The 13606-nt window shown below is 49.8% G+C and overlaps 2 protein-coding genes across 2 annotated transcripts; one reads left to right on the top strand and one right to left on the bottom strand.

Annotated features, from left to right (window-relative positions):
- Positions 1–691: 691 nt before the first annotated feature.
- On the top strand, positions 692–8861 carry ETH_00028935 (C2 domain-containing protein, putative; the record flags this gene model as incomplete). The annotated part of the gene is made up of 20 exons (XM_013374229.1): positions 692–1096; positions 1489–1704; positions 1940–2180; positions 2461–2808; positions 2966–3308; positions 3481–3562; positions 3691–3816; positions 4376–4437; positions 4558–4804; positions 4982–5257; positions 5437–5502; positions 5652–5747; positions 5856–6152; positions 6281–6388; positions 6656–6788; positions 7029–7270; positions 7411–7541; positions 7647–7782; positions 8047–8369; positions 8552–8861. The coding sequence occupies 20 exons, from the start codon at positions 692–694 to the stop codon at positions 8859–8861; spliced, it is 4188 nt and encodes a 1395-aa protein (XP_013229683.1).
- A 639-nt stretch (positions 8862–9500) lies between these two features.
- ETH_00028930 (uncharacterized protein) lies at positions 9501–10751 on the bottom strand (the record flags this gene model as incomplete). Its single annotated transcript, XM_013374228.1, has 1 exon — positions 9501–10751. One exon carries the CDS (start codon positions 10749–10751, stop codon positions 9501–9503), a length of 1251 nt encoding a protein of 416 aa, XP_013229682.1.
- Between the last annotated feature and the right edge of the window lie 2855 nt (positions 10752–13606).

Genomic DNA, 13606 nt, shown 5'->3' with positions numbered 1-13606 from the left:
ATGCAGTCAGCTGTGATGCCCCAAATTACTAAGGCCCAAATTTCAAGGGCTCTGTCCATGACATATGCAGTTGAAGACAACCAATGACTTTTTAGTAGGCAGAAGCCAACCTGCTTTCACTTCTTGGACGTCATTCGCTACTCAACGCACTGCGAAATCAGGACGAGACTGGGACAAGTCTCTTGAAGCCTCTTCTTCTCAGGTGTATGGGTGTTTAGGTTTACGTATCTTCTTTGCGCATAAAAATGCCAAATATCATAGGCTTATGGGACGGTTGGTCCTTGGATACCTGCCATTGACCGGAGGATATTTAGCACGGAGAGTTTGAGTGGTCTACTCGCGGCCCAGCCGTAAATACTTTACATATATTTGCGTTCCTGCTTGTGTATGTACCTACTATACGAGCACATGCGTCTATGGGGGAATCGGCGTATTTCTCTAGACGCACCGTCATTTCAGACCCGCGTGACACAGCCAGTAACCTGCTGAGGTTTACTGCTTACCTTTCCAAAAGCTTCTGTCGGCGTCTCTTCTCCATGGGTCATTTTCCGCCTTCCTAGTACAACAGCTGTGAATTCTGCAGGCATGACGGCTGCGGTGGACTCCTTGTGCAGCCCCTGCCCCGCCCAGCAGCTTGGGCCGTCTCTCCTAACCGCGCTTTCTCACAGCTCATCTTGCTCAGTGCTTGAAAATGGCAGTCCGTGCGGTCCAGTACACCATAAAGGTGGAAGTGATCGAAGTTCGTGGCCTTTCTTTCAAGGAATCTGCCGGGGAAAAGGAAATAGTGCCTAACCCTTATGTCGACGTTACAGTGGGTGGCACCACAAAGAGCACTGTGCAGAAAAATCAAGTCGTGTCGGCGACGTTCAATGCGTCGTTTAATTTTCAAGCCACACTCACTCCTGAGGAGTTCCAGCGGAGCTATGTGGAGCTGGCGGTCATGCATCGCTACACATTGTTGGGGGGGGTGGGACTGCAGAGCGCTTTGATCGGTAAATACGTCTTTAGCTTTGCATGTGTTTACTCAAAGAGCCAACATTGGATGTACCGACAATGGATCAAACTCAACAACTTCGAGCAGCTTGTCTCAGATCCCGTAAGTGTCCCGTTTTCGAGTACAGTCACACTTCCCTAGATTTTACGACTTCTTGGTGACTGCTCATGAGCTTCCCTTGGTTTACAGCTGCGAGGCGTTGTGTTGGCAGTATGAACATCAGTATGTTCAAAGTTTGTACTCTCTGGGAAGCTGCGGCTGTTGTTATGCGCACCTCGTTTGGAATGAAGCATATGATGGAAGACAAAACTGCTTCTTTGTTCTAGAATGCTCGCGTGCCGTACTCTATACGCCTTTGGTGTGGACCATTTACTGAGTGACGGGAAACTGAGTTATTTGGCCGTCGCGTCTTTCTCGTGATTCCAACATGGCATCTGTACATGAAATGCATATCGTCTTACGCGTTTTGCTGCTATTGGCTGTGTTACTGCCAGGGCATGATGCTGTTGACTGTAGGGGTGTTCGGGCCTGGTGACCCCTTGCCTGTAATAGACGAGACTGTGGCATACGTGAACGAAGATGGGGACCGCGTGACGAAAGAGGTCGACGTAAAATCGACATACTACAATCTCACGGTTAATATATACAAAGGACAAGACATCAGTGAAGTTGTTGGGCAGATCACAACCACATGCGAGCCTTTCATTAAGGTAGGGCAGCAGGTGAATCCCTCAGTGATCGTTGACAGTCTTTGGGGTTGATGGCGATGATTGGCGAGTCATTTTCTCTACAGCTCGAGTGGTCCACTTTTCGTTGAGTACGGGGTTTACCATTCTTCAATTCATCTTTTGGGGGGTTTAGGGCTTTCGGCTCCTAATCATAGGCGGCAAATGTTGATCCCGAAACACTAAGCCCTTCAATCATTTGTTGTGTATATACATGTAGGTGAGACACGGGGGAGCAGAACTGCAGACGCGATCTTTGCCGGAGCATAGTCCGGAGTGGCAAGCTTCCATCAGCCTCCCCGCCTCAATGCCTTGCCACGATGACACCGTGCTGGTTGAGCTGTGGAACGGCGGCAGTAGTGCTGTGTTGATGGCAACCATGGTATTAGACTTTTTCGAATTGATAAAGAACGAAACGCCGACTAGATGGTTTAATTTTTACTGGAGACCGCCGACGGAAGGTAATGGAATGAAATGCCACACAATAGGCCCGCCTTCACATTCAGTTTCCTGACTTTCCTGTGGCTTTCGATTGCCTTCCAGATTTCAGTTCACAGCATCAAAGCACTTGTAGCTTAAGTCACTTTTTTAACACAAGAATCCAGCTCAGTTTTAGGCTCAGGAAGCCTAGGCACGGTGGTATAGCGAATCAAAGGAAGCTGTGAGAAAACGCGTTCAAGTTTGGTATGTAGCGCCTCCGAGACCCCACAAATTCCCTGGTGTGTCCACGTCTGTGATCAGGCCTGCTGGGAGCTGTGCATGACATGCTGACTAACGCGGAGTTGCGCCAAGCGAACGCATATGCAGGCCGCATTCTGTTAAACGCCTCCTGCGTTAAAGTTCAGGCGCCTCTACCTATGGGGGTGCGCCCGGTCCGCGCTGTGCACGAGCCCCCCCAAGTTGAGTATGTGCTTTGGGTGGACGTCTACGAGGTTTCGTGCAATGCGCTTTTAAGCAACGAACTACAGGTGGAGGTATCATTCGGCCCTCATGCGCTCAAATCGCCACCTGTGATGATAGAGGAGGCTGGATCCTACACCCTTGAAGCAGAACAAGGCCGTATGGAAGAGCTTAAGGTTTACTTGCCAGGTGCGATTAAAGTCGCAGTGCAAATGACCACCCCAGAGAGCACTCTGATGCCATGCAGCTTTTTTGGAAGTCATGCAGGCGCTTCAGTACAGTCTAGACAACGCTTTATGTGTGCATGTATATTCTGCATATGTATGTGTATACATATGATGTGCAGCTGACGACGCCCAGACTTGGGCATTTTTTTTGTATATCAGCAGCATATCGTCCGCCAGTGCTGCTGCTAACGTTGCAGCAAATGTGATGAACTGGTTTGGAGGTCTTGCGGGGGTTGCAGAGACGGACCAAAATGCAGAACCGGCGGTCAGGACGAGTCGCCTTGCCTGGGCCATGATTCCTTTTAGCACCAAAGCTCTCCAAGACGGCAAACCCATGTGGTATTCTCTGCGCGCTACAGACGGCTCTGGCACTGACCCATTTTCAGTACTTGTTTCTATCACATGCAGGCCAGCCAGAACCATGGGAGAACGGCCAGCAAGACTGCAATACAACTTGCAGCGGTAAGTTCCGTCTACAGGGCAGTAGAAGACGGTGGGCATTCACCGAGCATTCACCTCTTACGGTCTACGCCGGTTGCAGCTAGAGGGTCCCATACTGGCAAGGTGGCCTAGACACTTGGCAGTTTATCTTGTAGGCACGGAGTCATTCCTGTTGTCCCACTGCACGGCTCAGATACTACTTCCGAGCCCTCATCTACGAGGGACTACATCTCCCTGCTGTGGGATACGACCAGTTCCCCAATCCATACATAAAGGTGAGACAAATGCGGCGGCCTGGAGACAACGCGCTGATAGTCTGTTGTTCTGCAAATTTGAATAAAATCATTTTCAGCGCTGTAGCAGGAGAATCGCCAAGGAAGTGTGCGCTTTCGTGGGTATGCAGATAGTCCTTGGCAGTCAGCAGCTGAAGACCCTTACATTTCGACAAACACTGAACCCGTCGTACTATGAGGCCATGGAGATGGAAGTCATTTTGCCTGAGATGATGCAGTTGGCTCCAGACATAGTGGTGAGATTTTTACCATACCCTGTGGAACGACTGTCACTGGTGAATCATGGCGCATTATGTGGCCTTACTCCAAAATTATCCACCAGCAAGGCTGCGTTATCAGAATCAGAACCGCCCAGCAAGTACTTTTTAAGCTCAATATTATTAAAGGGAGTTCATGCTATGTAGTCTTTGCGCTTGCCTTTCGAAGACACACCAAGTGTGACGCATATTGGCTAGGGGAATGAGTTTGCTAAAATTGCGTGTACTCAAGTTGCTATACCGGTGAACGGTTTGCTCCCTGTTTTGGATATCAGTCGCCACTGATATTCAAAAATAGAAAATCAAGCCGTTCACGGGTGTGGCAACTTGAGCAGCAGATGCGTGTAATATCTAATCAGCCTAACTCCTTTTGCGCATGCTGCGACATGCAAGCCGCGAGACCGGCCAGGAACTACAGCAGGGACGTTCAACTTATATTAGCGGGAGCGCATCCTTCTTTCGAAATTAACGGAAGTTTTCTTACGTTGGTATGTAGCATTCCAAACTGGGGCCATCGGTGTTGGTGACTTTTCTGCAGCTGGAAGTGTGCTCGGAATCAGATTCCATCATGTCCTCAGACATCGTTCTCGGTTCAACAACGTGAGTTGGCTCGTTCGAATACCTGCGTGTCTCTCGACCTTCAGCCTTGCTGTCCGGGTTATTTTCAAACTGGACGACATAAGTCCGGGTGTTCGTGGGCCTCGCGTTGTTGTGTGGCAGATACCCGATTCAGAAGGTGCCAAAGGAGTGGAAGAAAGCCCCAGTTTGGCTAATGCTGCAGTCAAAGCAATATCCCAGGTGTAAGGCAAAGGTACTGGTTGCTTTCGAGCTCGTACCAGCAGAGCTTGTTGAGAACGACACTTACCCGTTCTTTGATGATATCCGACCTTCTACGAAGGAGGCAACTGTGTCAATCTTCCTGGTTGGCGTTAGGCTATTCTCCCCCGTCCAAAGGCCGTATGTCGAGGTATGCAACAGTCAAAATGGCGACCAAGGTCCAGGTTGTGAATGGGGTTAACAGGGCTGGAGAGTCTGCCACTGAGTTAGCTTAATTATAACTACAAATAAGATTCCATTACAGTCCGCCTGCGGCAACTTTATCGGCTGTCCTGTCTTTCGACATTCGTTTTTTTGCTGCCGAAAGGTCTGCTTTGGCCGTGACGTGGAAGACACAACAAAGCCTCTTTGGTCCGAACGCACGAGAGAGCCACACGTGGGAGAAGGCGGCAACTGGAACTTTTTGCAGCACTTTAACGTCGGTGTGTCTTTGCCAAAGAGAATGCAACATCACTGCTTCATGGAGGTCAAAGTTCTTGATGAGGTTGAAGGCATATCTGGGCGCACGATGAAGGATGTTGGCATGGCCTACATCACTCTCAATCCCCTGTTGCCTTGGTTGGAGCAGCGGGAACGTGAAGAGGTGAGTCAGAGATGATCAGACGGATGTGGTGTTTGTCGCGGGCCAGCACACTGGTGGTGCTGCAGAAGCATGCTCTATTCTTGGTCATCAGATCGTGAGCATGCGCTATCGAAACCGCAGTTGCGTAGATTCTCCTGTGCGATAAAGGCTTGTCCTGCTTTGGGCCTGTTGTGTTGCAGACCAGGGAAATGTTCAAACTCCAAGTCATGGAGGAAGTCATGATTGAGGATGCTGAGAACGCTAGGGTGCGACTAGCAGATAGGACACATAGTGGAAAACTTAAGAGGAGATACTGAGGAATTTGCACGGTACCCAACTAATATGTTAGGCAGACTTTACCGTTTCCCTGAAACGTTCAGCTGCCAGATTTCTCCGTACCTTGCATTTTTTGCAGCGTATTAGTGACGGTGTCGCGGGTCAGGCAGGCGAGGCGAAGGCAACTGGCGAAGAAACGGCGTCGGTGCAAGCTCGGCTGGCGATGGCAGCAAAGGTGCATTTGTGATTTTCGGTTCTGATGAGTTTTTCGGTTCAGTTATCCCTCCTTCATTGCTTGTTGGCTCTCGAATGCGGCGTGTAAGGTTCTCTGTAAATGCTTCAGCTCGACAAGAAAATGGTGGTGCCGTACAACGATCCCGATGCGGCAAACTGTCGCCTGGAAGCCACAGATGACTACGTCGCGTTTGGAGCGGCTGCGGCTCCAGTTGCCACTCGAGCCTTCACAGCATCTCTTGAGAAAAATGAGACCAAGCCACGGGCGAGAGGAAAAGGCTTTCTTGGAGGCCTAAAGATGAAGAAGAGCAACGGCGGCCAACTTGGCAGTGATGCTGATGGAGCCGACAACGCGAATGAGCTCTATGGGTTTGAGCCTGAAGCTCTAGACTTTGTGCTAACCATGGTAGGTTGCGCTTAAACGTCTGTTTAGCGCTGGTAGACGACGCCAGGTTATTTTGCCATAGTATCATATCTCGTTACTTCGGTCAATGCGTGCAATTAACGTATTACCATCAAGGCTGTTGTCAACAGGCGGACGAAGACGAAGTCGAAGAGAATATGCGCGATGAAATTCCATACGAAATGGAAACGGACTTCGGTGTTAATGACCTTCCCTACCTACGGGTTCCCATATTCAGAGTAAGCTGACTATGCATATTCATGCCCGCACGTAGACATACTCAGATAAGCACTGTGCGTCTGAGTCTCTTCTGCAATAAACATTGCTACACCATATCATGTATGCATATGTTTATTTTTGGCATTGGCTCCACACGCATTTGTGTCCCATTTGTCTAGGCTTATGCAAGCGAGTGTATACTTCATACTGCTACGCAGCTTCTCCTTTGCCTAGTCTGCTTTGTTAATTGGCCCATTCTACTTACTTCGTTTTCTTTCGTGTTGCAGTGCACTGACTGTGGCGTTCCTGAGACAATCGGCTACCTGAAATATATCTGCAGAGTCTACCAGGGAGAAGAATGTGGCAGCGAAATGGAGGAGATGAACAAATTGTGCCAAGATTTGGTACAGAAGTACGAAAGTGCGTTTTCACTCATATATACATAAAGCGCAAACGATTCCATACTCCAGCGCGCTGAGTGTTCTCTTCCAAAGCACGAGCTCAGTGAGGCTTTGTTTGGAGCAGTTGCTTTCAAGTTCCTCTGTGAACACAAAGTCCAACAAGTTTGCTCAATTGCGAGCCCCTTACAGTTTAAATGCGGGAAATTGTTTGCTTCTCCTTCATTGTCTTTCAAGGTGATGTGTTGTATTTGAGTTTCAGCAACACGGGAACTCGTTGTGCGAGCGTATGTACTGGCCGCTCGAGGTCTCGTGCCTCCCTCAGGGGCGTCCGATATCCAGACGTACGTGTGGATCTACAATTCTTCGAGTACAGCCACTCTTTCGGGGGGGCTAACACACAATCTGAAGGACTCGGGTCATGTTAAAAAGCAGGGCTTCAAACCAGAGTTCAACAGATGCTATGGCCTGGCATGCTCCCTTCCAGAGCATGCTGTTGTGCAAGTAAGACGCATGAGGCATTTCCCACAAACGAGTGTGTAGACCTGGCATGGAAAACATACCGGTTGCTTAGCACAGCAAAATTGAAAAGGGAGTGCATCTCTGAAAGCGTGTTAGCGCTCGACCGTTACTCTGACCTGCAGGTGGCCATCATGAATCAAGGAAGAGTGATGGATGAATGTGTTGGCAAGACTTTCATAGATATGGAGGACCGTTTCTTCAACCCAAAGGTGGCGGCCATGGTGGAACAAGAAATAACGCCAATTGAACTAAGGTGCGGCAGCTGGGCAGGAAAAAACATATGGCACGAGCTGTCCGCTGTGTGAGGCGCGTTGATTAGTGAGCTTACGGGACGAAACGTCTTGTTTTTTTACCTCAGAACTTTAAAAGTGGAAGGCAGCACAGTCTCGCATGGCACTTTAAGAGGTTTTTTCGAGATTATGACGGAGGATTACGCCCAAGAGCACCCTCAGTTTACTCTTGCCAGCGCAGAAGCAGATGACTTCCAGCTTCGCGTACGTATTCAAAGCACGAAGAGGCACTTTTACAGGGTGCCTCCCAAGCATGCCTAAGCCCGTGCCTTGGAGTCACATCACGCAAGCCGTTGCCTCGCCGCAATCGCAAATCACTAAGTGGATGTGCACACATCCGAAATGTGCAGTGAGACGCACAAAACGCACTCCGTGGGTATCTCGACTGCTTGACGTGTGTTCTAGCTGGCGCCGTTAGTACGTTTTTGCATGGTGTGGTGGCTAATTTGCCTATGCGGCTTTTCGCAGTTAGTTATATGGCGCGTGAAGGCCGTCCCTTTGGATGACAACTCCTCCGTTTCGATGTTCGTTCGTTCTATATTCACTCTGGAGGAGAACTCGGAGATTGTACACGACACGGACACGCACTACAACAGCAAAGACGGGTCGGGTGTGTTCAACTGGCGGTGTGTTTTCGACGTAAAGATCCCCGCACCTATTCCCGTGCTGAAAGTGCAAATATGGAACTATGCAGTGCTCAGTTCTGGAGAGCCCATAGGAGAATGCAACTTCGACCTCACTGCGGACTTCTTCAGGGCTCGAAAACGTGGACAGATCTATCGTCTGCCGCGGTACGGTGTTAGCGTCTGTGGACGCGCGAATATCAACACCGGCAGTAGAACGACAGCGAGATAACTGCCAGTTCTTCGGCGTGCTCTTCTTGTGGATAGGCCGCCATGTCTCATTGCACTGGATAGACATATTTGTGGCATTTTCGTCCCTATATCTTTCTTTTTTTGTGTGAACGTTGCAGGTTCTGGCTTCGCTGTACGCATCCTGCTTTCAAGGGGAAGTCACGGGGATCAGTGGAGGTGGAGGCGAGCATTTTGCCCCTGAAAGAGGCTGACTATTCGCCAGTGGGCCAAGGTAGAGAGGAGCCAAATAGAGACCCATTTCTCCCTGCAGTGACACAAAACAGGACTTACGTAGACTGGGAAGCTATTAACGAAACTGTTGGCGCGGCGAGCTCTGCAATTATGTCCGGACTGAAATGGACCGGTGTTTGGATGGCCGTAGCAGGCGTCATCGCCATTGTAATTTTCATTATGTTCCTTCTTAAGTGATAAAAGGGGGCCCCTGTCGGGTCTGCCACTAACGCAAATTAGGGGCTTGCAATCAGAAAAGAACAAGCTCATTACTAAATGCATCCCTACATGCTGAAAACGGGCCCGGGAAAGCAACTAACGACGCAGATGCCTTTCTTTCTCGTACGGTGCAGCAGCTTGTGAATTTTATCACATTTACTCCTGGTAATAGCACTGGCTAGTTCCGCCGTGGTTCGCAGCCCATGGTTTCCTCTCAACTATGCACTTGCATTTTCATTAAGAGTTCATTGCAAAACGCTACACATTTTTCATGTCCAGACATGTCGCCTATAATTTTGGCCCTACACTGAGCAAGAGACGGACCAGTTTGGGTTCTCTCCGTCACGTAGTGAAATGTATCTTACGCAAAGGCCGATGCCCAGGCAAAACGGTGGAGCGCCTTCCTGCCGTTTTGCTTCGCCTTTGAAAAGGCCCAGAAACGTTTCAATGCGTTTTGCTGGGGATTCCGCGGAAATATTCAAACTTTGCTTAGGGACACGCAAAGTGTCCACAGTATAATACAGCATTAGTCGATGTCTGCCACATAATCAGAGCTGCAGACCGGGCATAAATACTTGTTATAGCTGGGCTTGCCGCTTCAGGACGAAAGTAAAGCAGCTAACACCACCCATAGGCGTGAGGAGGCTTTCTGGGAACAAGAGACAGGAGATCATCTGGGAGAGGGTCTGTTGGGCATTTGTAATAGTGGTATTCAACGGCTAAAGTGCGCGCCTCCTCCAGACCGAACTTGTTCACAGGAAATCCCATAGTTCTTGCCTTCCCGTTTTCCTTCCAACAAGTCCGCACAAGGTTGCGATGAGGGTCGTACCACACACCTCTTGCTTTGGGGTATTTATTAAACTGTGCCGGCGTGGGGTGAGTCAACAGACCCACTTTATTTTGCGGTTCCGGCAAGAAATGATGCACGTGAAACTGCCTGTATGGGAAGGTTCGGTGACCACCACCTTTAGACCGCCGGGGCGGTCCCCCGTCGTTAGTCGAAAGCCCTTCTTCTCTGGTTGTTGCGTTTTCCTCTGGTCCTCGAAATATCGCCTCCTCCCCTGACGAGGAAGTCAATTCGGCTGTATCTCCGTCTTGGCATTTCTTGCGCGAATGTGAAGCGGGCACCTGCAGGTTTTGTCCGCCTCCGTTACGAATGTTCCACATGGAGTTGCATTTTCGTCTTTGGCGCGTGGTTTCAGACACCCTGTCATATCTCTGGCTGCAGTTATGCTCAAAGGCAGATCTCCTCAAGTTGTACTGTTCCAGTAGCTGCTGGAGGTGGTCCCCTTTATCCATTAGTACACACACGCCTTCCCCGCCGTGCGCTTCTTTGGCCTTTACCGGATTTTCGCAAGAGCCAGCAGCACTAATTTGCGCGGGCTTTTGACTGCCTACTTGACTGTGACTCGCACCAACGAACTTGGGGGACGTTGCTGCAGTGCAGCTGGATCTGGAGGGACCGTTGCCACTGTTCTCTTCAGGCCCAGCAGGAGTTAGCGTTATTTGTATGTTCTGGCTTTCTGGGCACTCAGAATGGTCCAAAGATCTACTGCCACTCCTTTTCAGAGCATGGGTGGAGTAGAGCTGCTCTTCACGGGCTGTTGTTGAGTCGCATTCTTGGCGGCTTGGCGGTAGGGATTTCTTGTCAGGCAGTGGTGTGCCTAGACACCTTGTGCGCCGCGCAGTTGCGTCGGAGCTCTCGCCTGAGCTCGGCGTTTGGGGGGCTGTTGTTGGCGTGTTATCTTCGTCGCTTCCCTCCGCGTTGCATATTTTCCCACAGAGGCATTTCTTTGGCGCTTTTGGTGGAAGAGGCAACACGCCACATGCAGCGCTGGGGCGATGGGTGCAAAGCCCCGTCTCAGCCATCTCTACAGCGGCCTGTACAACAGAGGGAGCTCTTGAACAACGCGACTGCCGCTGAGACAAGATGGAGCTGTCTGTCCACCCATATAATTGAAACGGGCCCTTGCAGCCAGTCGCAGCAGGTGGTAAGGTGCACTTCAGCACTTCAAAGGAGCATGCATGCACGGAAACGCGCTTCACTCTCTTGTTCGAAGAAATCTCTTGGTCCAATATCTCCCTTCTCTGGCCCATGCATGCGCACAGCGGGGGGCTTAACAAACCGCCTTCCCCTTCGGTACGGACGCTCCAAATACAGCAGGGCAACGCACAGAGGAGGTGACACTAAAAGATGCAGTTGCCTTATATCTATATGCAGACGTATATGTACATGCACCGCGTACAAATAAGGTGGACTCAGTGGCGGCGGATACGCCAACGCAGTAGCTCAATGGAGCAGTAGCAGCAAAGCCGTCGAAAAAGACAAAGGTGGTAGGCAGCGCGACTCAGCAGATGGCCTGTGTCTCAGCACTCGCCATACCTAAGGATCAACGAAAATACACTTCGTTTGCTCAGAACACGGAAGGTCTGCTGTGTTCGCCATTGAGCGCTACTGAAAACAAGGGAATGAAAAAGGCAAACGCCAGACGGAGGACCGATTTAGGAACCCCCCCGTCAGCGGAAAATACAAAGAAGTCTCAAATACGAGCAAGCAGAGCAGAGACAAAACGAGAAACACTGCAGAATAGCTAAACTCTAAACGGGCAACGAGCCACTTGGGAGGACCGGTGGATCAATGGAGGGGTGCGGCGCCAAATCCCCCTTAAGAGAGCCTTGAAAGGCCAAAATCATATTCAACAGGCACTTGTGAATGGAAGATGTTCACGTATATGTGTATAAAGTGCAAACTTTGTCGTTCTGTCCACGTTTTCTTCAGGAGCAGCACAGGCGGAAGCCACTGAGCGACGACCGTGGACCGGGCTGCTGCCCCGCAGAGTCTGCTGCGCCGACCCAACAAAGGCATGCGGTTTTTCCTACAGGAGAATATTTAAGTGCATACAAATTAAAATGAAGCAAATGTGCGTTCTTCCAGTTTTCTGTAGGGAAGGAGCCTCTTCAAAACTAGCAAACCTGCATGGAACCCACCTCCAACATCGAGCGTTCATCTCATCGCCAGATCATACTAAACCTCAGTTGCAAAAGCAGCAAATGAACTTAAGCCAGTAGAAAGCGGCAAAGATAGACCGTGATGAGATCAGTTCAATTTATCTTGTTTTTGTGAGCCCACCCCATAACTTCAGACCGAGCCACATTACATGCACAATCCAGGACGTCTTGTCAAACCAGGGAGCTTGCAGACGCCCCAACACAACAACAATTATGAACCTCCATAAGCGTACTATCACACCAGTGTTTGTTGCGACTATATAGCGCCGCGCCCCCAGTACTGTTATCCCTGCTCATGCTTCAGTAATATCAACCCCATGACTCACACTTCGAAACATGGAACATACTGCATCATGCATCCATAGATGCCATGCTGTTCTGTACAGCCCCAGTTGCAAAATTTGATCAAAATAACTTTCAAAGGTATCTAAATGGGTTCCACTGCCGCCTCGAAAAAAGGTGCACAGACACCTCACACACAGAAGGTTAACGGCTGCACGTGAGGTGTCTCTGCACCGGCTTTTCGAAACGGTAATGGGAATCCATACCTTTGGGAGTTTATCTGCTTAAATGTTGCAGGTGGAACCGTGTGCGAAGACGCGCCGTTTAGGGATGCAAGGTGGTCATTTCGCACGTAAATGCCCCATTTAATAGCGCAAGGGCATTGCTGCTTTCGATGAAATGCAGCTGGTGCACCTCGAGCAGTCCATTGTTGAGCTGCTCCGCAAGCTTAACAGTGGACTGCAAAAAAAAATGCAGCGGTAATACAAAGTATGTTCTACTTGGAGTCCACGTACACAGCATAGCTAGCTCCCTGATTACCAAATTCAGACATCGGCTGCAACAGCAAACCAAAAGCAAGGTATCAGACGCCAAAATAATTCTTCTGTCTGGTAATGGCTATCCCGGTATTCTTAAACCCTTCACCCTGGAATCAAGGGCCGTTTAATGTACATCGCATTGAAAAACCCATACCACTTCAGTTTTGTGGCCCATGAAGTACCTAATAGGAAATACCAGCTCAGCTGCGTTTGTTTCAATACCTTCAACAACTCTTGGCCATCCAACAGCACGATGTGAGTGCCTTTTCTGACACCACCCGAGGAAGAAACGACTGCTGCTGCGACAACTTGGCAGGCATGCTCTGGCACTGCAGCTCATATGCGACATCTACGGGGTCGACGATATCTCAAGAGCACGAAAGGCAAAATGTATGCCGCACTGACAAAGCATCTGCAGAATAGTAACTCTACGAGGACCATGCCTGTTTTCCTGTAGTCGTTCGTACGTATAGAGTCTCTGGAGTCACCAAGTGCTCCATCTAACTGTTGAGCTGCAGCAGATCTCACACTGGGAGAACAAGGCAACACACTGAGAGAGAGAGGAAGCAATATCCAGTGGGGGGGACTGGAGAATAGGGGAAAGCGTGATGCGATCGGCCATAGCAGCCCACTCTGTGGGCTTCTGGATATTAATCGAGAGAATCTTTCTAAATGAGTGGAACTGGCAGCTAGCTCGTGTCATATTTGCGACCCTACGCAACAGCAATGCTGAGCATAAGCAACAGGTGGGCGTACACATGGAAGCGGAAGAGGTGCGGCTGACTCTGCGTGTGTGAAAAGATTAAAACACCAAAATTTGAAACTTTATTAAGCTGAGGATTCGGTACAGGGCCCCAAACCAGCTGTATCGACCCTGCATGTCGAGCTGCGGCG

The sequence above is a fragment of the Eimeria tenella genome, genomic scaffold (genome assembly GCF_000499545.2).
Source record: "Eimeria tenella Houghton genomic scaffold, Eth_scaff2, whole genome shotgun sequence".
NCBI lineage: Eukaryota > Apicomplexa > Conoidasida > Eucoccidiorida > Eimeriidae > Eimeria > Eimeria tenella.
This window is presented reverse-complemented; position numbering and strand designations above follow the sequence as displayed.